This window comes from Salvelinus sp. IW2-2015, linkage group LG3 (assembly GCF_002910315.2).
Source record: "Salvelinus sp. IW2-2015 linkage group LG3, ASM291031v2, whole genome shotgun sequence".
Classification (NCBI taxonomy): domain Eukaryota; kingdom Metazoa; phylum Chordata; class Actinopteri; order Salmoniformes; family Salmonidae; genus Salvelinus; species Salvelinus sp. IW2-2015.
The window spans coordinates 2021503-2046384 of NC_036840.1; the positions used below are offsets into that span (position 1 = coordinate 2021503).

At 42.8% G+C, this 24882-nt stretch overlaps 2 protein-coding genes across 8 annotated transcripts in view; one reads left to right on the top strand and one right to left on the bottom strand.

Moving 5' to 3' along the window:
- Positions 1 to 11666, top strand: part of ptn (pleiotrophin-A) — a 74743-nt gene extending 63077 nt beyond the window's left edge. For all 4 annotated transcript variants that reach the window (XM_024013945.3, XM_070433882.1, XM_070433877.1 and 1 more), the window contains exons 2-5: positions 1368 to 1462; positions 1794 to 1967; positions 5037 to 5198; positions 10829 to 11666. In XM_024013945.3, the coding sequence (XP_023869713.1) occupies positions 1369 to 1462; positions 1794 to 1967; positions 5037 to 5198; positions 10829 to 10884 (486 nt within the window). In that variant the 5' untranslated portion in view covers position 1368 and the 3' untranslated portion in view covers positions 10885 to 11666. The remainder of the gene's footprint in view (positions 1 to 1367; positions 1463 to 1793; positions 1968 to 5036; positions 5199 to 10828) is intronic.
- Positions 11667 to 18360: 6694 nt separating this feature from the next.
- The window catches only part of LOC111982232 (muscarinic acetylcholine receptor M2-like), a 452193-nt gene continuing 445671 nt past the window's right edge, over positions 18361 to 24882 (bottom strand). For all 4 annotated transcript variants that reach the window (XM_024013781.2, XM_024013788.2, XM_070433828.1 and 1 more), the window contains one exon: positions 18361 to 21650. In XM_024013781.2, coding sequence (XP_023869549.1) covers positions 20069 to 21586 — 1518 coding nt within the window. In that variant the 5' untranslated portion in view covers positions 21587 to 21650 and the 3' untranslated portion in view covers positions 18361 to 20068. The remainder of the gene's footprint in view (positions 21651 to 24882) is intronic.

Sequence of the window (24882 nt, forward strand, 5' to 3'; positions counted from 1 at the left end):
TAGCCCTCCTCAACTACACCTGGACTGTAACTCATCTGCAGACTGCTTATGAATCATTAAAGGGAAAGACTTCTCCTTTGAGAAGTCACAATGTAGTAGCTTCCAAAATGGGTTGGTTGCAAACGTGGAGTACGATTGGGGAATTTCTCAGAAAACAATTTAGATTTCGCAGGTTGTCTATTTATAGAAACGATCAAAGCTGTTGGACTAACAAGATTTTTCTTGGAATAGAGAGAAGAATGGACCATTGGCTGAACAGTTTGACTGACACAAAACTGCTAAACTGCAAAAACTGCAAAACTGCTTCTGGCAAGAAAACAGTCTGTCTAAAAGGGTTCTCAAATCAAATCAAATGTTATTCTGCCTCTCAATTAATGTGGGTATGCCATATGCTTCCACTGTTGGGGGTTCAAGCCCTGTATTGTAAGGGTTCAGATGAGTTAAAACTCAGAGTAGACTCATTAAATATAGATGCACTGAGAGCAGAAGTGAATTCAACCAGTGAGCGCTCTATTAATAATGGCTAATAATAAAATATAGGAGAGAGTTTGAATGCCATCTTTTTAAATTGATTATCACTTTGCCTGCATCGCTAATAGACGTGGGGTGCATCAACTTCTGCAGTCTCAAACTGGAGAGGACTAAAAATACAGGGCCAAATGTGTCAGGGCGGGGGTAAGAGCCATGTCAGCTCATGATTAATTAAAATTGACAAATGTAAATGATTTCCCCGCCAGGCTGTACCTTTTGCAGTAATTTGGGCACAGTAGAGCATTTTGGCATCCAAGACGCTCGGTAATTGCTTAAATCTCACGCTGATTCCCCTTCTGTGGGTTTTAGGGTATCTCCAAAATAAACAGGGGGAAAGTGAAAAGAGGGAATGAATGAGCTAATTCCACCACCCAGAGTTCCCTAGCACAGCAGCACCCGCGATTAGAACGGTGCTTCTCTTTATTGGGCCGCTGGGAGGCCGGAGAGCGCCTGGAGGAGAAACAATTAGTCTATTCATAAAGTACATGCAAAAAAGGTTTATTTCTATTCCCAAATCGTCTGTATCATTGTCTGACAGCCGATAACTTCCCCATGTCGTCTTACACGTCTGTAGACACGAGCACAGTGCAGCACACAGCAGGCCATTGTAGCAAATAACAACCGTTTCTTCCACAAAGAGCCTGATCTTGCCTTCACCTGTAACTGTGAACCATACATGTAAGTAGGGGCATGCTGTGGTTCTTTGTCAGGTCTGCCCCTTCATGTGAAGAAATGAGAGGGTGTTGAAGGGGAGGCCTTCGGTGGAATGTCTCCCACAGAGTTACATATGTTGCTGTACTTGTTATTCCTCTGTGTCTGTTCTCCCTCTCTCCTAGCATGTCAGGGCAGCAGCAATGGACGCTTCTGGCCGTCATGGCCCTCCTGGTCCTCACAGTGACAGCAGGCGAGGGGGGGAAAGCTGAGAAACAAGGTGAGAAACACCGGCAGATTGGCAGCAGTCAGACAGACAGATGATATGTGGATGGAGGGGGGTCTCCTATTACAGTACCTGCTACAAGGTATGAATGGTAATTTGATGCAAAGCTCAAATCAGGTCAGATTTGTGCATAAATACACTTTAAGCAGGGGGGCTCACTGCAGACTCACAATGACAGACGCATATCTCGGTGCTTTATATATTTGAATACTTTGACCTTTCACGGTGGTAGTGTAGCTCTAGCCTGGCCTAATTACAGCCCACATAATTATGTCCCAGACATGACTGCAGTATAAGGTTGGTGTGTGTGTGTGTGATCCTGCAGGGAAGAAGGAGCGTAAGTCGGACTGTGGGGAGTGGCAGTGGAGTGTGTGCGTGGCCAACGAGGGTGACTGCGGCCTGGGCACCAGGGAGGGCACACGCACTGGCACCGACTGCAAGCAAACAATCAAGACCCAGCGCTGCAAGATCCCCTGTAATTGGAAGAAGCAGTTTGGAGGTGTGTGAGTGTGGTCATGGGGAGCGGACTCAAAACACATTTATAATACAGCACAAACATGACTGGTCTAGGGATTTTATGTCATGCTTTTTGTTGTGTATCCATGTCCATTAAAGGGGAAAACATTCTGCTACTCAATGGAATAGGATTTCAGTTTTGCTTCCAATTCAGTTTTCATGTATGGACATCCCCAGAGAAAGATGGTATGGTTCAGGAAATTACAGCCTGGGTGTATACAGCAGAGATGTGTGTCATCTTCAAACAGAGCATGGGCTTCCTGCTACTTTCCCTACTTGCTTATAGAGCACCACTTACAGCTCACACTCAGACTTGAACCCAAGATCTCTGCTTTGCTAGCACACGTGACCGCCCACCTGAAGTGTCTTACCAGTCGGCGCCACATGAAAAGCTAGCTATTCTCTGGCGCTAGTGGAGACACTTCAGGCTGAGGAGTAAGGTTCACACATACCCATATGCTACACATATGCTACACGCCAAATTATAGGTACAGAGGCACACGCTTTTAGAGCACTCTGTTTTGAAGATCCCTGTAGAATTCCCAGAACAATGGTCCTGTTAACCCCTCCTCATCCCCCCCTCTGCTCCCCTCAGCCGAGTGCCCTGGGATTTCAGAGCCAGGTGACAGCGGCCCAAGCTTTTATCTGAGAGGAGTAGGGAAACGAGTGTCACAGCCAAGAGGGAGCTACGCCAGAGTCCAACAAAAGGAAGGGAGAGAGGGATGGAGGGATGACAGACACACAAACAGACACACAAACACGCACACACACACACACGAATGCGGACACATTCTTACACACAAGAACGGGGCATGGCTATCCTTTCCTGGAACAGCCCTGCATCCTTGGGGAAGGAGTTTAAGGAGGACTGAATATAATGTAAAATAAGATCCTTAATGAAATCCAACCTGTAGACCTCTTGAATGTTTTCCTTCCATAAAGATAATAAAAGATCAAGTGAGAGAGTGGAGGCCCTCTTTGAAAGGCAGAGAATGCCAGACTGTCTGTGTATGGGAAAGACAGATGGAATCTTCAGAGTGGAGAAACTGGGCAAAATGGAGCATAAAGGAGACAATCCGGTCTTGGCAGGGAAATCCATACACTGGCTAATAACACGGTGCACCAGTTGGTGGTTGATAAAGAAAGTCCTGGGGCTGAGAATAGTTGGAATGTAAATATTTTTGCAAATATTACCGGTTCTGGTGTTTTGAGTAGAAGATCAGATTATTTAATGGATAAAACTAAAATTAAAAAATTCCCTTTTCCAGTAAAAGAAAGGATGTTCCAGAACAGCAGCTCTCTGAGCTTGAGGGTCCAGGTCTTAATTGCTGATTCTAGGCCGAAAAATGTAATTACATTTAGTTTTCTGCTTGATCAGCTGTATAAAACCTATGGGATGTCTTCTGGGTGCTACAATCACCATAATACAAGCAACCTGGACTTAGGGGTAAACGTAACATAGTAATTACAAATCTGGGACACTCAAATTAGTATGATATGGTATGTATTCATTTGTGGCTGTCCATCCATTTTGTATGATATGTTACAAATTACAATTCGAATGATATGTTATGTATTGCAATTCATATAATTTATTACAAATCTGCAATACGTATGATATGTTACGAATTCCAATTTGTTATGAATGTTAGCTAGGTGGCTAAGTGGCTAACTCTAACATTAGCTAGGTGGTAGAGCCAGTTGGAGTTGTTCTGTGAAGGGAGTCACACACAGCGTTGTACGAGATCGTCAGTTTCTTGGCAATTTCTCGCATGGAATAGCCTTCATTTCTCAGAACAAGAATAGACTGACGAGTTTCAGAAGAAAGTTATTTGTTTCTGGCCATTTTGAGCCTGTAATCGAACCCACAAATGCTGATGCTCCAGATACTCAACTAGTCTAAAGAAGGCCATATGTATTACTTCTTTAATCAGCACAACCGTTTTCAGCTATGCTAACATAATTGCAAAAGGGTTTTCTAATGATCAATTAGCCATTTAAAATGATAAACTTGGATTAGCGAACACAACGTGCCATTGGAACACAGGAGTGATGGTTGCTGATAATGGGCCTCTGTACGCCTATGTAGATATTCCATAAAAAAATCTGCCATTTACAGCTACAACAGTCATTTACAACATTAACAATGTCTACACTGTATTTCTGATCAAGGATTAGCCCCTTTTTTTCAATTTTCGCCTAAAATGACATACCCAAATCTAACTGCCTGTAGCTCAGGCCCTGAAGCAAGGATATGCATATTCTTGGTACCATTTGAAAGGAAAACGTTGAAGTTTAAGGAAATGTGAAAGGAATGTAGTAGAATATAACACAATAGATCTGGTAAAAGACAATACAAAGAAAAAAACAACCGTTCTTTTGTATTTTCTTTGTACCATCATCTTTGAAATGCAAGAGAAAGGCCATCATATATTATTCCAGCCCAGGTGCAATTTAGATTTTGGCCACTAGATGGCATCAGTGTATGTGCAATGTTTTAGACTGATCCAATGAACCTTTGCATTTCTGTTCAACATTTTGTATCAAGACTGCCCAAATGTGCCTAATTTGTTTATTAATAACGTTTCATGTTCAAATTTGTGCACTTTCCTCAAACAATAGCATGGCATTATTTCACTGTAATAGCTACTGTAAATTGGACAGTGCAGTTAGATTAACATGAATTTTTTGAACTTTCCAATTTGTAAGTCGCTCTGGATAAGACCGTCTGCTAAATGACTTAAAATGTAAATGTAAAATGTATGTCCTGGGAAATGTTCTTGTTACTTACAACCTCATGCTAATCTCATTAGCCTACGTTAGCTCAACCATCCCATGGAAGGGACACCAATCCCGAAGAAGATTTATTAATGTTATTTTAATGTTATTTTAATGGACAAAAAATTAGCTTTTCTTTAAAAAACAAGGGCATTTCTAAGTGACCCCAAGCTTTTGAACGGTAGTGTATATACAGTAGGTATGTCTGTAACAACCCTGTAAAATGTGTGTTTTGTATTGTACATGTATGTCTGTTGTAACCATCTTTCTGTAGGTGAATGCAAGTATGACTTCCAGGCCTGGGGAGAGTGTGACATGGCGACGGGGAAGAAGAACCGGACAGGGGTGCTGAAACGAGCTCTCATGGATGCCACCTGTCCTAACACAGTGAGCGCCACCAAGCCCTGCGGCAAGATCCCCAAGACCAAGCTGCAAGGTAGGCTGAGGGGGAGTGTGGGAGAGCATACCAGCAAAGCCATAGATTTACATATATAGTACATATATGTCTTTACCAGTAGTGTATATCCTGAGGGATTTGAATGGTAAGCTAAACCACTGCAAAGGGAACACATGTTTAGTGAATGCTTAACTTACAATACCAGGAAATAGTGTAGGTACCAGTCAATATATCACTAGGCTAAACATATATATACAGTACCAGTCAAAAGTTTGGACACACCTACTCATTCAAGGATTTTTCTTTATTTTGACTATTTTCTACATTGTACAATAATAGTGAAGACATCAACACTATGAAATAACACATGGAATCATGTAATAAGCATAAAAAGTGTTAAACAAATCAAAATATTTGTTATATTTTAGATTCTTCAAAGTAGCCACCCTTTGCCTTGATGACAGCTTTGCACACGCATTCTCTCAACCAGCTTCACTTGGAATGCTTTTCCAACAGTCTTGATGGCGTTCCCACATATACTGAGCTGCTTTTGTTGGCTGCTTTTCCTTCACTCTGCGGTTCAACTCATCCCAAACCATCTCAATTGGGTTGAGGTCGGGTGATTGTGGAGGCCAGGTCATCTGATGCAGCACTCCATCACTCTCCTTCTTGGTCAAATAGCCCTTACACAGCCTGGAGGTGTGTTAGGTCATTGTCCTGTTGAAAACAAATGATAGTCCCACTAAGCGCAAACCAGATGGGATGGCGTGTCGCTGCAGAATGCATCAGATCAAAGGACAGATTTCCACTGGTCTAATGTCATTGCTCGTGTTTCTTGGCCCAAGCAAGTCTCTTCTTATTATTTGTGTCCTTTAGTAATGGTATCTTTGCAGCAATTCAACCATGAAGGCCTAATTCAAGCAGTCTCCTCTGAACAGTTGATGTTGAGATGTGTCTGTTACTTGAACTCTGTGAAGCATTTATTTGGGCTGCAATTTCGGAGGCTGGTAACTCTAATTAACTTATTATTATTTTTATTTAATTTTTTTATTTAACCTTTGTTTAATCCAGCTCCACCATGGTGGAATTAGCCCCTTCACTGAGCCTAAAATGTTCAATGGGAGTGATTTCTATAAGTCTTCAACTAGGGTGAACTAAGGTAAATACAAGTATTGAGCAGTCAAGTATGAACATGTAATGCTGCGTCCTCTCAGTAACTGCCAGTAGACATCTAGACTCATCCATTTAAAGAAGATAATAGGAGACGTCAAGAAACATCGATTTTTCTCTTTCAATTATGTAAAGCAGTGAGACTGAGATGGTCATGTGAGTTAGTCCAAACAGAACTACTGATCACAGAACATGACATAGAGGATTGCAGATTGTGGTTTTAGTTGGCAATTTGCCCAACAGACATTATAGATTTCTAATGTATTTAGTCTTGGTTCATTTCACCTGTCTGATATAATGAACTAGATGAGTATCTTAATAGAATAATGATATTTTGATATCAATTAAATTGCATATTCAATATTTAGGTGAGTCACAGTTAGCCCTGTTTGTCTTACTACTTCATTCAATGCGCTGATGAACATTGCCATTCATCATTCCTCAAACCGTGTTTAACATAAGAATCTTTTTTGCCATTCAGTTTGTTATAAGATGTATACCTCATGTCCAAACTTGACAAAATGTTCCAAAAGTAAATCAAATGAATGCTTTAGTTCAATGCTCCATCATTAATACAGTGACAGAATGTTTCCAACATGTAGAGGCCAACACACAGATTTTCATCTATTTTCCCCACATAAAGGCTTTATTAACAACTCCCACTTGTCCGTTATTTAGCTGATGACTCCCACTGTTAAAACCAATCAAGTGAGAGCAGAAGTTGTTTAAAACATCTAATGAATGCTCCATGATGTTGCCGGTAAAGGACTCATGAGGCTAGTGTGTACATTGTGTCCAATCTGACTGCGTTTTGACAAGTAGGTACTGTGGTGATATGTTGAGAGTGTGAAACTGGAATAAGGGAGATTTGGCAGCAGTAATCTGCTTTATGAGAGGGTGTGCCAGAACAGAACAGAATTCAAGGAGCGACTGGACCCTGAGCATTGTGTTTCAGGCAGGCTGCTTACAGTAAAGACAGTTTTCCTGCTCGAGGACAGAGAAAACACGCAGTCCTGTCAATCTGATTGTGATTTTGGGTCAATTCAAGTTTCCCTCGCCTCCTAATAACCTGGGAGTTGGGAAATCAAAAAGCTAAAAAGCTGGTAAGACTGTAAGACTCTCACTGTGACGGAAAAAACATGTCAGATTGACAGTGGAGTGGAACCCCTGGCTTGGGGTAATGGTTCTCGAAAAAACGACAATATCTTTCACATAAGCCGAGCAAAGCCTATTTAGGATGTCACATGTAAGGAATCTGATCCAAATTAAAATCATATTTGTGTTGGTGTATTTCTTCGGTGCACATGTATTTCAGTGACAGAAATAGCAAGGTGACACACAGAAATAACATTATTTCTTCAGTGATTAACATTTAATCGTAATCTCCTATACAGTGTGTGTGTGTGTGTGTGTGTGTGTGTGTGTGTGTGTGTGTGGTGTGTGTGTGTGTGTGTGTGTGTGTGTGTGTGTGTGTGTGTGTGTGTGTGTGGTGTGTGCGCGCACAAGCACAAGCACAAGCACATGAGCAGGACTGTATAGCACTGTACCTGTATGAATTATCATATACTCCCAATGAATCCTGTGTGATGGAGGCCAGTCCTGTTTTAAGTTGGCCTACTGCCCTGGGGAGGGTGAGCACCACAGTATGAAAGGAGGAGGGAGGATGACGGAGAAGAAGAATAAGAGAGAGTTGAAAAGAAAGACCTGCTATCTGAGAGTATGATTTCCCATGTCTGTCATTTGACAGATAAGCCCTGGTAAGCTAAAGGTTACTGAGAAAACGAGAGGCTGACAATGTTTGTTGGTGTGTTGTGTGTGTGTGTGTGTGTGTGTGTGTGTGTGTGTGTGTGTGGTGTGTGTGTGTGTGTGTGTGTGTGTGTTGTGTGTGTGTGTGTGTGTGTGTGTGTGTGTGTGTGTGTGTGTGTGTGTGTGAGTGCGCTTGCCTCTGTGTGTGTTTGTGTGTGTGTTGGAAAGGATTTACAGGCCAGGCAGAGTCGCAGAGGAGGGATCAGAGGACTTGTAATGAACCCCGGCTACAGAGCGAGGGACTATCTCACTTCCGTCTGGGGCCACCATATCCACCCAGTCATATTTACAATTCTAAACAGCCACCTTGTCTGCTGCTGCAGGAGCAATGGAGAAAACATCTTCAGGCCCATAGTCTTGAGGAGACAATGCTGCGAGGCAGCGAGGAGGCGATCTGAGATTAGTGTCAGCTTCTCCCTTGTCTAAACCTCAGGTAGAGAGGGCCCCACGGAATGAAACGGAAAGGCCGGAAAACAGAGAGTGACAGAAATGAAGCAGAAATGAACATTATGAATACCTGTAGGATTCTCCTATTCTCTCCCTCCTTACTCAGAAGAATGAGCAGGGGAGCCACAGTGGGGAGCGGAGAATGTCAGAGATGATTTGGGGGAAACAAAAGGCTTTATAGTGATGAAAACCTTTACGGTTTATCATTCCCCTGAGAAGGGCTGTGTTGTTTGTGTCTTTGTGTACAAGACAGCCCATTCAGACACAGAATTCAGTCTTATTGCACTCAGCCTGTTTCACGGCATCCCGGTTCAAAACACATTCTCTCCCAGCCGCTCTGATTATTATGAGTCTGTGTCAAAAGTGCGGTGGCAGAAATGAGAGCGGAGAGAGTACACAGTAATGTGCATATGCAGCAGAAAGCACTCCGGCATGGTGAGAGCTCCAATCTCACAGACAGGCTCGCAGGGGAATGTGATTCTCTCTGTCTCCCTAGGGAGCCAAATGTGCTGACAAAGGCACAGGCAAAAACACAGTTAACAAATAAAACCGCCAAACAAATGGAGCGAGGAGCAATTTTCAGTGGATTTGTATGAACACCACGTCCAACTCCAAACTCACAGAACTCTCTGGCTTGTCCGCAACACGTATTGCTTATGAGAAATAGTTAGATTAGATAGCAGGTCCCTGGGGCATTGACGTCAGCATTATATTTTGAGGATGATTCGAGTGATGCACACACATTATGCAGTTAGTAGCACAGGCAACATCTGGTAGGCTATCATCAATCAGTTAGACACTTGTGAATCACTGAGTCATCTCTAGGTCTGTGCATTGGCCTGACGCATATCGACCCTTACAACGGGTTCCTTTATAAACACTTATTAATGATTTGTAAATTCTATACAAGTAAGTAATCATTACTTCTGTATTTACCGATGGATTGCATGTTTGTTTATCAGGGATAAAAGATTAGCATCGGGATGATTTACAATACTTTATATGCTGATTATCATCACATTCTTTCACATTAATTCTCCAATGCTGATAGGATGTTTCACATAGATTATTAAAGGGCATGTGAAGGATAAGCAAATGATTCCTCAATGTGTTACATGACTTTGTTACCGTTTAATGCTGATGGCTTATTGTACTGTACATGACTTGGCTTGGTACTGCGATTCATGTACTGTAAATTCAAATCCAGTTTGAATCGTTCTAATATGTTGCAGTGGAGCAGCAACGTACAGTAGTATTGATGGAGTGTTTATGTTGAGGACGTTTTTCTCAGATTAGCTGGAGAGGGTGACAAGGCTTTCATCAACAAACTGACGTGGGAGGATCTTAAATTAGTGGCAGGTGGGAACTTGCTTTAGATCAGGTACAAAACAAACAGGTGTTGATTAGCCAGTTGACATCCTCGTTTTACCGCCCACCAACAACATCCCACCCTGTAATTTACAATGATAGGAGCTCCTGGGGGAAACAGACTATAGATGAGTCCTGCCTTTTCCTTGTTGTTTACTTTCCCCCTCACGCTCTTCTACAGACAGACAGACAGACAGACAGACAGACAGACAGACAGACAGACAGACAGACAGACAGACAGACAGACAGACAGACAGACAGACAGACAGACAGACAGACAGACAGACAGACAGACACAGACAGACAGACAGACAGACAGACAGACAGACAGACAGGACAGAACAGGACAGGACAGACAGACAGACAGACAGACAGACAGACAGGACAGAACAGATAGCAGAATATATGTATGGGGGGTGTGTGTGTGTGTGGGGGGGGGGTGTATGTTGCTCCTGTTCATCAGACCAGAGAGGGGGGTATGGACTGTGGTTCCTGTCACGGCTGCCAGGTACTAAAGCCACTCTTGTGGGACGATGATAAAGCACTTTTCATGTTTGTCCACATGCACAGTAAACCTGCACTCCTCAGGCCAGCGGTAGGATAAACAACACACCCAGGGAATGAGTGAGCGAGACAGGAGCTTGAAGTGGAGTGCCAGTTAATAAGGCCCAAATAAAAATTGCAAAAGATATTCCCTGTTTGATGACCAATGACAAGTTCTACTAAAACCCAAATGGTTGATGATATCTYAAAAACTGGCAAATTCACTTTTCATGGAAGACTGTCTGAAAGGCAGGTTATGATCTTCAAAAACCTGACTGCAGGGTAAGAAACAGTATGCATGTAGATTCTATCCTGATGCCCACCTGTTCTTGCAGATGTCAAGAAGCCGAAGCGGGAGGGGAAGAAGAGGGAGCGCACCCCGATGGATTAGTGGTGCATCATGGGAAGCAGGACGTGGAAGTTGATGCTTATACTGCCCTATCTCAACATGGTTCCTATTTGTTTGTCCTGTAGGTTTATAGGGGCCTGTAGCAGCTACACAACAAAGAGTTGGATAGTAGTGATAAAATGTATTTCTTTCCTAATTTCTCATAGGAAAATCTTGTAGGGGATTTAATACTCTGTGTGAATAATACAAATTAAGCATTTCTTAATAAAATGCTTACCTTAACATTTTTCAGGGTCATTGTTGGAAAAAAATATATATTGGATTTTTGTTCATATTACATAACATCCTTTTTGTTTGAGGTACAAAATTATTCTCACTCAAATAAAAAATCCTTTCTTGCATGTCTTGATTTAAAGCAGCTTCAAGTTAAAACCCATTACTGGGGTTTTAAAGGTTATTTTGCTGGTACCCTCAACAGCAAAATTGCTAACAACTTTTCTAACAATTTTTGAGGGCATACATTAATAAGAAACATAAGTACTCATTGATGTAAAGGACATTCCTTTCCTAATGTTATCTACAGTGAAAGATGTAAACTATTGTCAGATGACTGTATAAATTAGCTACTGTCCTGTACAGTTGTTAGTGTGTAAGAGGTTGTGTCCAGTATTAGTTCTGGTCCTCCTGCTATTATGCTTCACTTTGTAGTTCCCCCGCTCTCCAGTTGAACTCTGAGTAAAACTGTTATTGTAGTTACAACTAGAGTTGACCTGTCCTAATTATCGATTACATTAAAAAAAATAAAGTTTGAAATGATGTCCAAATATGTGTGATGTTTACTCACCCTGATTGAAGTCATTGCATGTTCATATGAAATTATGGAGGCTTAATATGAAAGCTAAATATAAACCTAATGTGCGTAATTTCCAGTTCCGACCTAACAAGTGATACATTTCTCCACACCACTATCATTTCAATAATCTGGACACAAAATGCTTGAAACATTTTTTTCATACATTTTATTTGAATTGATTTAAAAATTGAATATGGCACCATAAATCCACTGAATATGGTTAATATTTTACAGCTTCATAAGTGAGTGGCCAGTGATATTAACACTCAGCTTCACTGTCCAGAACTATTAAACAATCAACTAATGGCGCAAAGGAAATCATTAACATTATTACTGTACATTAGGGGTGAGGGAGTATCATATTAGGACAAGGGAGGGTGAGAAGGGAAGGGAACATTTAGATAGCTATTAAACACGTGTAGACCTATGTACATTTCAACTGTACCTCATCCAAATTACATATAATGTATACTATAGAGATATATACAAATAAAATTATACGTTTTTAACAGATAATATATCGACCGTATTAGGAGCCATGAGGCACAGTGGATGAGAGCACAATGATTCGATTTACATACTGACGCAACTGAAAAAAAGGAGCTATCTAGAACCTTAAAGGGTTCTTCAGCTGTCCCCATAGGAGAACCCTTTCAAATAACTATTTTTGGTTCCAGATAGAGCTCTTTTGGGTTTCATGTAGAACCCTTTCCACACAGGGTTCTACGTGGAACCAAAAAGGGTTCTCCCTGGAACCAAAAATGGTTCTCCTTTGGGGACAGCTGAAGAACCTTTTGGAAGAGTGTACATTGCTGTATATACATTTTCCACAAAATAGGTTTTTATAGTTTGTATTCTGTTTGTCCATTTGAAGAGATATTTCAGTGAAGTCACACCTACAATGGTTCAAAATGGTTCATTCCCTCGAGACAAGACTTTGAATATGTTTCAATAACAATTCCCCCAGATATCTGGAAGAAGTCCAGATGTTTCCAATACTACACTGCATGTTGTAGCAGCTGGTCTCACAGTTTCTCCCTACGGTCAGTCTGTGTCCCTTTTCACTCATTACTCATTTACAAGTTGAGACAAAATGGATGCTGAACACACATCAGCACTTCATTGTTTGTCAGTAATGGATTTTTTTCTCTACAGATTCAGCAGGTTACTACTTGATTCTCCTCTTCGGCTGATCGTCAGTCTCACAAAGCCCAACCATGCAACAGAGTAAAAAAAGTGGGACAGTTGAGTGTACTTTAGTTCAGTTTTAAATGTCACGCGGTAGTGGTCCGTTCTCTAGAAATCATTCTCTCAGAATTGCATTTGTTTTCTCATTCACTAAACGATGATTCTTTCTTTCCCACCATAATATTGTCACTCCAATAWACACATGTTCAGTCTGGATGCAGTACTCATCTAACACATACTGATACACTGCTCAATTATAGACTTTGTACAACAATATAATAGATATAGCTTTATAAAACGTGATACAAAATGTACAGTATGATGATCATATTGTGTTTACARGTGTTTAGGCAAAAATAAATGTTTGTCTTGTATCTTTATCTTTCAGAGTGTGTCTTTGGAAGCCACTTGCTTTTGAAACACTTTTCAAACAGGGAATGTGAGGTGAGGACAGAAGCAACATTGTTTGTTGAATCCTTTAGTGTTTCTTGCCCCCCTGAATGCAATGTGTGGTTTCTATGGGGTTGTCTTTATTTACAGATGCCACTTGGTGCTTTGACATGCTGAGGGTCTCTTATAGAGCAAAGCACGCACACACACACACACACACACACACACACACACACACACACACACACACACACACACACCACACACACACACACACACACACACACACACACACACACACACACACACACACACACACACACACACTATATTGTACACAGACCCAGACAGACACACCACACACAGACACAATCATGCCACAGGGGCATGTGCCCCATCAGATTTGTCCTGTTTAATAATATATATGTGTGTGTGTGTGTGTGTGTGTTTTGTTGTTTTCTCTGTAATACTACTAGCCACCTCGCAATTTTATAAAGTTGGTTTTAGCTAGCCCAGATAGGTTCCCAATCTCCTGACCTCATAAATAGCTACCATGAAGCCATTTCAGGCTATCAAGTTAGAGTAGCTAGCTTGTCTAACTATCTTAGCTGGCATGCCTGCTGGCAAGGTTGGCAGACTTTAGAAAAAGCAAGCATTTACTAAATGCACTGAATAAGACTCACATTCCTTTCAATCTTTTACCCAGATTTTAGCAGAGATGCAGAGAAGCATATTTAGTTTGTCTTTAAAAAAAGAAACCGCCAGTCAGGAGGATACAGAAAGCTCAAGAGGTATGTTAGACATGCAAGATAGACACATTTTGACATATAATTAAACATAATGATTATGGGTCTAGATTGCAGGAAAAGGCTGTTTCAGGTGCTTGAAAAATGCCAAATTAGCCCCCCTCAGGACCAACCCCCAGCCATCTTCACATCTTCACATTCCCTTGCACACACACACACACACACACAACACACACACACACACACACACACACACCACCACAGCACCCCAACACACACACACACACACACACACACACACACACACACACACACACACACACACACGTGTTAAAGTACCCTCCAAACCTCCAGGGATGAATTAGATACGTTTTCCCCCTTTTACAAAACCTATGCCTTCCACGACCACAAGGAAGAAGGAGAAAATAAACATTTTAGGCTTTAGATGATCTTGTGCTTTTCTACATCTATGACTGTCACCTTAAATTGCACCACCATCTAACAAAGATTTCATCAACTGAAAATATAAAACATCCATTTAAATGTCAATGAGCAATTATAAGAATGGGTAATAAGTAATAAGGCACTTCAAATTGCTCAGTATACAATGTGGCGATATATTTGTCMGTTCAGATACACTTCACATACCACATCGCCTTGGAAACARGGCTATAAGTGGCAGAAGCAGCCCAACTATCTCAACTGGAAACAGAGACTCAGGATGCTCCCATCTCAATGGGTACTAACCCTCTGCTCAAGAACAGACCAAACAACACAGTAACAATCTAAATAAATACTCTTTCACACATTTGTCAAGTACACTATCAAAACATCACAATTCTAACTAACTAACTACTAAACCAAAAAATCCCCCAACATTTAATCAATCACAATCAAACATTTAGGGAAAAATACATCTCCCTAAAAAGGTTTAGCCCTTTGAAACAAGCCGTGTGAAGAGGAGCCCAGCTAGCTCAGACGGCACATGATGATCTGTTGACGCCATGGAGACAATGTTTATGTGATGAAGGGGAAATATAACAGTGGAATGAGGCTCTTCGTACGTCGAATCCACTCAATGAGAAATACACCCCCCCACATGGACAGAGAGCTATGTCCTGTTGTTACAGTATGGTAATAAAAAGTCTAGCCAAAATCCATCTGAGAGTTACTGTACTCCATCACCTTGTTTCCATCATTCTCTAGACTATACAGTAGCGTGTGTTTTCTGAAGGACGGGTCATTTATTTTGTGGAAACCTTCGGCTGACCCTGTCTGAAATGTCTGACAGTATCCAAACATGGAACCTAAGATGTGAGAGCCTGTTGCGGGCTTATCGGACCGTACAAAGTGGACAGTGCAGGATTTCTTTTGTCCTGTTAGTCAAACGATATGCTGTTGACGGGTGAGGAGTGCTAAAGGGGTGTGAGCTTTCCACTTTGTCTGAAAGCAGCTGAAAAAGCATTCCGCTGAGACTCAGTGAGTGACAGCCATCTTGTCTGGGGGCGGTGAACCCTGTCCCTCCATTGGTGATAAATGGCTGTCACTTTCCGTCAAACACCCAGATAACTGTTCTCAAAAAAGACCCAGACCACCAGTTGTGTTGGAGAGCACTTACTTTCCTGCTGGTATCACTCAAACAACGGCTTAGCCTGAGCTGAATCAGCCGTTCCGTTCCGGGAAGCTAGGAGGCTCTTAGCAACACCAACCACTGAGACGTGTGACAGATGACACCCAGACATGGGTCCACTTATCAACCTGACGGATGGCTGGATTGTGAACTTGGATGGATGCCTCGCGCACACTGCTGGGCTCGGGCAGTCGGACAGATTGACTGAATTATACGTGCCAGGCTTCCAGAGGACAACCTGCATTTAAATAAGGAAGACTGCAAGGATTCAGAGGATCTTCATCCTCTTCCAATTCCTTTGCCATCACTATTTCCATTAAAAGCAGAACTTATTAATAATTACTCATGACCTAAATCTTGTGTTATTTTGACGCCTCTAGACATTTGCGTAGTGACGTTGTCTTTTAATCTTTATAATATTGGGGCGATGTTACATAACAATGTCATTAAGGGGGAGGGCAGGACCACTGTGAGGGAGACAAATGTCAAAGAGAGATGAAGAGAGAGAAGAGAGAGAGCGAGAGAGAGACGAAGAGAGACGACAGAAGAGGAGAGAAGAGAGAGGAGAAGAGAGAGGAGAGAGGAGAGAGAGGAGGAGAGGGAGAGGAGAGGAGAGGAGAGATAGATAGTAAATGTAAATATGTGTTGCCTTATGTTCACAGGCCTTTAAACAATGGCCTGATATAGGACGTCACAGTCACACATAACGGGATCAGGAGCAAGTGGGGACACTAAGGGAACGGGAGGGAGGGCTGTGGTAAACCGAGCGCGTAACGGGCCAATCTTAATTCCAGTAGGTGTCCACATCATTTTATAAATGATCAGGCTTCATGGTGAGTTCCATTAAAGGCCTGTCCCATATCTCTTCTTTAAGGAGCCCTGCCATTAAAGCGTGCTGCTCAATGCTGGTGTCATTTTCTGGTTAAGCCCCCCTAGCAACCAAACGTGGCGACCATCCCCATGGCTGCTTTATTATTCATTACTTAAATTGACAATTACATAGCATTCAGAGATAAATGGACGTCGTGTGGAAAACAGCCATCACGGTGGCACGAACGTGTATGGCACACAAACCAGTATCGGCACAAAACCATGGGGAATTCTAGTATCGTATTATTTCTAACGTCATTAGACTGTGATCTCATCAAAACACGACATACATAAACAGTACAGACTTCATCTATATTCTACTATTCAGTGTTGACAACACACACACACCACACACACACACACACACACACACACCACAACACACACACACACACACACACACACACACACACACACACACACACACACACACACACACACACACACACACCACACACAACACACACACACAACAACACACCCACACACACACACACACACACAGATATTGTACAGCTAAACCTTGTGGGACACACCAATTCAGTCCAATCCAAAATCTTATTTTCCCTAACCCCTAACCCCTAAACTTAAAACTAACCCTAACCATACTCTTATCCTAACCCTAACCTCTAAACCCTAACCTTACCCCAAAAAACCTAGCCTTAACTCTAAACCCTAGCTCCTAACCCTAACATGCTGACACACACCGCTCACGTCGCGTGCGCTCGTTGCAAAATAAATGTAAACCATACATGTTATTCACATTATTGCATGCCGCACTGCTCGCATGCGCCAACGACGCGTCGCGTCCCAGCACTAAAATAGAAGTCAGTTTTATTTGTGACGCTGAACACGGTTGCAAGTTCCTGGCCTCTCCCATCTCCTCATGGTTTATAGAAGCAGCGATACCCACGTGCCATCTCCTCATTGGTTATAACCCACGGGTGATTGAAAGATGAAACTGAGTTCGGTTTGGTCGTCCATGGTCGAGCTATATTAACAAACTACAATAAAGTCCAAAGAAGAACAAAGCGGCGGAAGGGAGGAAGAGCGAGCGATGACTAGAAACGATGCGGTTGACCGTTTGATGTGTGGATGAATTGTCGGAGTAGAGGACCTTGTGCATTTCAGGTAAAATAACAACTCAACGTTTATATCCCAGGACAAATTAGCTAGCAACAGCAAAAGCTAGCTAAATTGCCATAAATTTAATACTTTTTGACCTGTCCACAAATTAATGTAATTGGTTCCAGAGTTAGTTTATATTTTAACCTGCGTGTCTTGATCGCGTTTGGGGGCACAAAATCAATTTTGGCACGATGGCGCATTGCCGGTTTGGGTATGGTGTGACCCTTCTACTAACCATAACCCTAATTCTAACCTTAACCCTAAACCCCCCAGAAAAGCATTTGACCTCGTGGGGACTAACAAAATGTCCCCAGTTGTTCAAATTTTTGTTTGTTTATTAATAGTTAAAACACCTCCACACACTCACACTCACACACACACACACACTCACACTTTCAAACACACACACACACACACACCACACACACACACACACACACACACACACACACACACACACACACCACACACCACACACACAACACACACACACACACACCACACACACACACACACCACACACAAACCACACACACACACACACACTCTCAGACACACCAACACACACCACACACACACACACACACACACACACACAACACACACACACACCACACAACACACACACACACACCCACACACACACAACCACACACCACACACACACACACACACACACACACACACACACACACACACACACACACCACACACACGTAGAGGAATTAGTACATCTAACATCGAGTAGCCCTTATAATTCACAAGGCCATGGCCTGTAATTATTGGTATTTAACCCCATTCCGGAGTAACAACAGAAACATGGACTGAAATAACCTCTAAAATCTCCACGATATGACACTCTTTCAATCACTCTACAACCTTGGTAACCCCTACTCAACGAATAAAAACCACCTCTGATGACAGCAAGACAAAAATACAATCCTTTTCAATCTTTCTCTTCATTATCAGTCAGGACTGACATACAACAGGCTCTTGTTACAGGCTGTAACATCTGCAACATAGCAGGATCAAATTATGTTGAAAATCCAATCTCAGAGGAATATACAACTCACCCCTGGAAAAGCACAAGATCCCTTCCTCTATAATTGAATAGGCTTTGGCTCCAAGCCCCTGCCAACTGCCACCCTCTGAATGAATTTACAAGCTCCAAGCAAACCCACTTTTAGAAAACAGGCTCCAAAAGGGTTCTGAAGCTGTCCCCATAGGATAACCCTTTTGGGTTCCAGGTAGAACCCTTTTTGTTTACAGGTTTGAACTCTTTTGGGTTCCATGTTGAACTCTCTGTGGAAAGGGTTCTACATGGAACGCAAAAGGATTCTACTGGATCCAAAAGGATTCTACCTGGAACCAAAAGGGGTTCTCACAGGGTTCTCCTACGGTGACAGCCAAATAACCCTTTTTGGTTCTAGTTAGCACCTTGTTTTCTAAGAGTGTAGACTATCTGACAAAATAAATATCTTAATATACAATCAAATAAACGTCAAACTCTTCATGTAATGAATTGTAAGAGATCAAATCGCTGATCATCTAAAATGATGTGGAAAACATATAGCTAGCTAAATAATGTAATTGAACAATGCCTTTTTGGATGTATTTTTACATTATCTATTTATTTGTTTACTCATTACCATGTTCCACCTTTTTCTTTGGTGGGAAGAATCTACTTTTTCAAACAAGTTTCCTAACCTCAGTCCTGCGTTGTGGTGAGAGGTGACCCTGGCCAGGCCTGGTCTCTGTCCTGCTATGCCCTTCAGGGGCCACTTATGGTCCATCCCTGGAGATAGGAGGGCTCCCAGCCATGTTACTCAGTCGTATATGAACATGCCAGAGAGGCAGTTTAGACAAGCTGCTCTGCTTTGTGTMCRGCCAACACAGAGAGCCACCAGCATACAGATAACAGTTTGTAGTATGTACTGTATGTCCTTGTGCTGTCTTCACTGGCGGACATCTCCACTGAAACTGTGTGATGGATCATTCTGTCACGCTCAGACAGATGCACACACACACACACACACACACATTTACATTTTGCGTATACATTGATATATAGAGTTTTTTTTTTTTTTACACTGAATTTCAAACGGGAAGTTTGTGAATTCAGTCAGCCCTATTTTCCCTTAGAATTCGTCTTGTGCAGTGCAGAGCTCTCTATCCAACTGACCTTTTCATGTTCGATGTATTTGTTCTCCTGGCTGTGCTCTTCTTTGTAAGTCTTATGTCTCAACAGTTGCATCACAAATCTCATTCATCAGAGCCAAACCCAACATGGCTGCAGGATACATGTTTTCTTATGAGCCGTAGAGTAAAAACAAAGGAAAGGGACCACATCATAAACCTCTCTCTCTCTCGCACACACTCACGCACGCACACACATGCACACACGCACACTCCCATCCATATTCATCTAGCTGACCTAATGTTTTTGTACTGGCAGAGGAGGAGATGTTTGAATGTCTTTTTGAAAGTGYCATTGCAGAGGGCATAGCAGGCGGGGTTGATGGTGCTGTTGATGTAGCACAGCCAGTAGCCGATAGTCCAGACCGTGCTGGGGATGCAGCTGGAGCAGAAGGTGTTGATGAGCACCATGACATTGTAAGGMGTCCAGGTSGCCACAAAGGCCACCAGGATGGCCATGATGGTACGGGTCACCTTCTTCTCCCGAGACGGTGGRGCTTTCTTCTTCTTGGGRGGCTGCTTGGTCATCTTCACGATTTTCCGCGCCACGTGYTTCTGCTTCTCCGTGGCYMGGACYATCTCCACCGTGGCGTTGGAGGGCGTGTAGCAGTCCCCCTTGYGAGAKRTGGTCTTAATCTTGATGCAGGTGAGTTTGGAGCCGCCTGCCTTGGCCCGGTGGCGGGTTGGCTGCTGAACGAGCTCGGTGTTGCAGTTTGCTCTGGATGGCACRGCTTCTTCTTCTTTGTGGTTGGACGCAGCTGCACTGCCAGATGTCGAGTCGTTGGAGCTCTCTTTCTCCTCTCCGTGGGCACAGTTCTCCCTACCCCRGTCCWCACCCTCCATCTCCCCCTCTCCACCCGTGGTGGATGGGCCCTTGCCGTTCTGCAGTTTACCMTCGTGCTGGTTGGCCACGTCATCTMTGGCTTSGYTCSTGCCCTGCTCTGTGTCCTCTGCTGTCASGTTGTTGTTGATGGGCTTGGCAGWATTACTGCKCCTTGCCTGCTCYTGGGACAGGGCCTCTYGGTTGGGCCCTGACGGCTTCCTGGTCTCRTTCTTRACCCGGCTTTTACTGGCTATAGAYATCTGTATGTAGAGAATGACCATGATGATAACGGGCAGGTAGAAMGCTGCGATGGCCGTGCCGAAGGTGACTGCTGCATTAGAGAAGAACTGAATGTAACACTCCCTCTCAGGCACTGTCCGCCCGCCCACGATGAACTGCCAGAATAGGATGGCCGGGGCCCACAGAATGAAGGACAGGACCCAGGCAGCAGCAATCATCATCCCTGCCATCTTGGTGGTCCTTTTGACAGGGTAGCTGAGGGGCTTTGTGACACAGAAGTATCTGTCAAAACTGATGATGAGTAGGTTCATGACAGATGCGTTACTCACTACATAGTCCAAMGCTAGCCACAGATCACACACCACAGGCCCTAAGGGCCAGTAGCCAATCACTATGTATACTGTGTACAGGTTCATGGAACACAGCCCGATGATTAGGTCAGCACATGCAAGGCTGAATAAAAAGTAGTTGTTGACCGTCTGTAGGTTCCTATTGACCTTAATGGAAAGCATGACCAGGATATTTCCAATAACGGTGACCAGGCTGAGGGACCCAGCCACCAATACGATGAACACCACCTCCACAGTCTTGTATGGGCTTTCGGGTTCAATGACAGGCCCTGCGTCAGTGCCTTCTGAGGCATTCCAGTAGGTGAAGTTGGTGAAATTGAACATCTCCATTGCATCTGGTCTTGGGGATGTTCTTCTATTCAGTTGGAGTTCAGGCGTTGAATCGCCTTTGCACCTATGGAGGGAAACAGAGGAAAACAATGGATTAGATAATTAAGTATCCTACAAGCATCCATCAAAATTCGAATTTGGGGAAACTACTGAAAACTAGGGCTACTTCCACACATATAACGTCCTTAACGTGTATCTTTATTTAATAATAATGAATGTGTGCGACAAGGTGATTAGCGGAGATGTGCTATGAAAACAAAGTTGTTTACAAACAACGACAAGGACTAATGAGATTGTCAAGTTAAAACAAGACATTCGACAACTTGCTGGTGGTATACTGCTGTTGAAAACAGGCCTGGTAAACAAAAAGTATTGTAGCCTACATGGGAGAAGATACCTTCAACAGGACAACGAGACAACCAGAAGTTGGAGAGGAAGCCACACACTGACAACAGTTACAAGAGAAGACCCTTTTTGTCTRAACAAAAGAAAACAACACCGCAAATGAGATGTATTTCCTCCTATTGTTTACAAAAAAGCTATTGAATTGACAGACCAATACATTTTTCTCTTATGTTGTGTTAGGTTATCCTACATGCAATGAAATCTATTACTGGTAGGTGGTGATTAAGTGTTGGCCTAACAGGGCTATGCGGACCTAGCAGGAGCTCCCCTCATCTACAGTAGCAATACACTCTCTCACTATGCTCTTCCTTCCACCATTTCACTTGATGCTTTCACCCTGTACCTGATAAGCTACGTGCGTTTCAGGCAGGTAAGAGCTGGTAGTATTATATCCAGCTGTTTGGGGGACGGGCTCTGCAGCTCAAAGAAAAGACAAATTGATCCATGTGTTTTCAGGCCCCTAGTATTTTACCTTGTTTCGTGGCCTGTAGTCTATCCTGTTAGCCTGCCTCAGACGAAGCTACCAGTCTCACGGTAGAGTGTTTGGAGGGAACATGTTCTCAGAGGGAGGCTCTGCATGTTTGCTACATCTCTGACAGTTTAATAACGGTTCAGCTGATGGCGATCTCATTTGGTGTACAGCATCTGACTGAGTTACTCAGATTGTCTCTGAGTAATTTGTTACTTTGAGTAGTTGTTTTGTGATACTGGATGGTTCAGCGACCTGTTTGATTGTCACCATGTACAATTGGTTGATGTGAATGGGACTTAATGAGGAGGTATTGGCTGACAGCTCACTAACTGACACTGAACAACTCCTTCTATCTTAGGTCCTTTGCCCCTTAACAGTTGAACACAGCCTCTGAATAACTAGCGATACAGTAATTTACTTATCTGCTCTGACAGAAATCCCTAATCATTGCATTAYSCACAGAGCTAAACTGGACTAATCKCCATCAAATGTTTAAGTCCACCWATTTATATGTTAAAACATCCAACAATACAAACAGGACACACTTGTGGCTCACTAGAGAGAAGTGGATTAGAGAAAGGAAGTGGATGATTCAGTGAGGAGAGACTGAGYATGGGGGAGTKAGTATGTCCCTCGGCACATCTTTGTCCACCTCCAGCTAACATAAGCCTCGTCCCACACCTGAAATCTCTGCCATAACAGCCAAAGCTTTGCCCTTCCGGAATCAAACAGAGACAGTCACAAATCCCCTCTCTGTAMWACCATGGCACATAAATGTTGCTTAAGGGCCTCTAGAGAAKGTCTTCTTCTAAATGTCTCCTCACCTTGTCATGGTGACATCACCCTGCTGAAGACATTGCATTCACACTCTAGGGAGCCCAGCCAGTCAGTATTTGACATTTCCCTTGAGAGGATGGGACACAGATGCCAGATGCCCGATCTGGGGCTGCAGTCTGGTTACTCATTTGACTAAATGGGTAACACCTTATTTGTAGATGCTCTACGGACTATCAGTAACATTTCAACTAACTATCTACTAACCCTAACCCTAGTCCTAACACTAACCGTAACCCTTATCCTAACCCTAAACTTAAGCCTTACCTTAGCCCTTATTTTAAACCTAACCTTTACCCTAACCCTAACCTTAGCAAGTAGTTGCTTATCAATAGATAATGTGTTGATAGTATGACCATTTGTAAAGTATCCAGACTATCCAAATCAAACGTGACCTAGATGGTGTTCAACAAGTAATATTTATTTTCTCTCTAAAATGTAGGGGTCAAAATCATTGACACCCCTAAAGATTCTTATAAATAAAATAGTCAAAAGTTTAATATTTTATCCCATGTTCATAGCACGTAATTACTACATCAAGCTTGTGACTACAAACTTGTTGGATGCCTTTGCATTTTGATTTGGTTGTGTTTCAGATTATTTTGTGCCCAATAGAAATGAATGGTAAATAATGTATTGTGTCATTTTGGAATCACTTTTATTGTAAATAAGAATAGAATATGTTTCTAAACACTTCTACATTGATGTGGATGCTACCATGATTACGGATAATCCTGTGAATAATGATGAGTGAGAAAGTTACAGAGGGTCAAAGATCATACCCCCAAGACTTGTGTCTTGCCCAACTCACGCCTCCCCCTTGAGCTTAATGAGCTGGCCTAGGTTATCCCTGCTTCAAGCCTATTACCCACAGGCATTGCCCTTCCAGCCCAGTCCCGATCCCAGCAACACACTGATACCAGTGGCGTAGAGCTCGGCGGCCGACAGCTGGAGTGGAAGAAACCTTTTTATTAAAAACCACTCAGTGGGGTGTCCAGCTCAGTGGTAGGGCGACCCGTAGTTCATCAGGCTCTCCCAGGAATATAAGACTAGGGAAACCATAAGACCAGGGAAACTATAAGACCAGGGAAACTATAAGACCAGGGAAACTATAAGACCAGGGAAACTATAAGACTAGGGGAAACTATAAGACCAGGGAAACTATAAGACCAGGGAAACTATAAGACTAGGGAAACCATAAGACCAGGGGAGCTATAAGACCAGGGAAACTATAAGACCAGGGAAACTATAAGACTAGGGGAAAGATAATACCAGGGAAACCATAAGACCAGGGAAACCATAAGACCAGGGAAACTAGAGTGGTGAGTATACGTTCTCCGCTTGGCAACTGTTAATATTAAATAAATAATTTGTTTTACAACTGCGTCACAAACCCTTCACCTGTGGACCTGGAGTTACTCCCCGTTACCATGTCATGCCTTACTCTCACGAGACTAAATTGTATAGTCATGCCTTAGTCCCGCGAGACTAAATGGTATAGCCACCGTGTCATGCCTTAGTCCCGCGAGACTAAATGGTATAGTCACCGTTTCATGCCTTAGTCCCGTGAGACTAAATGGTATAG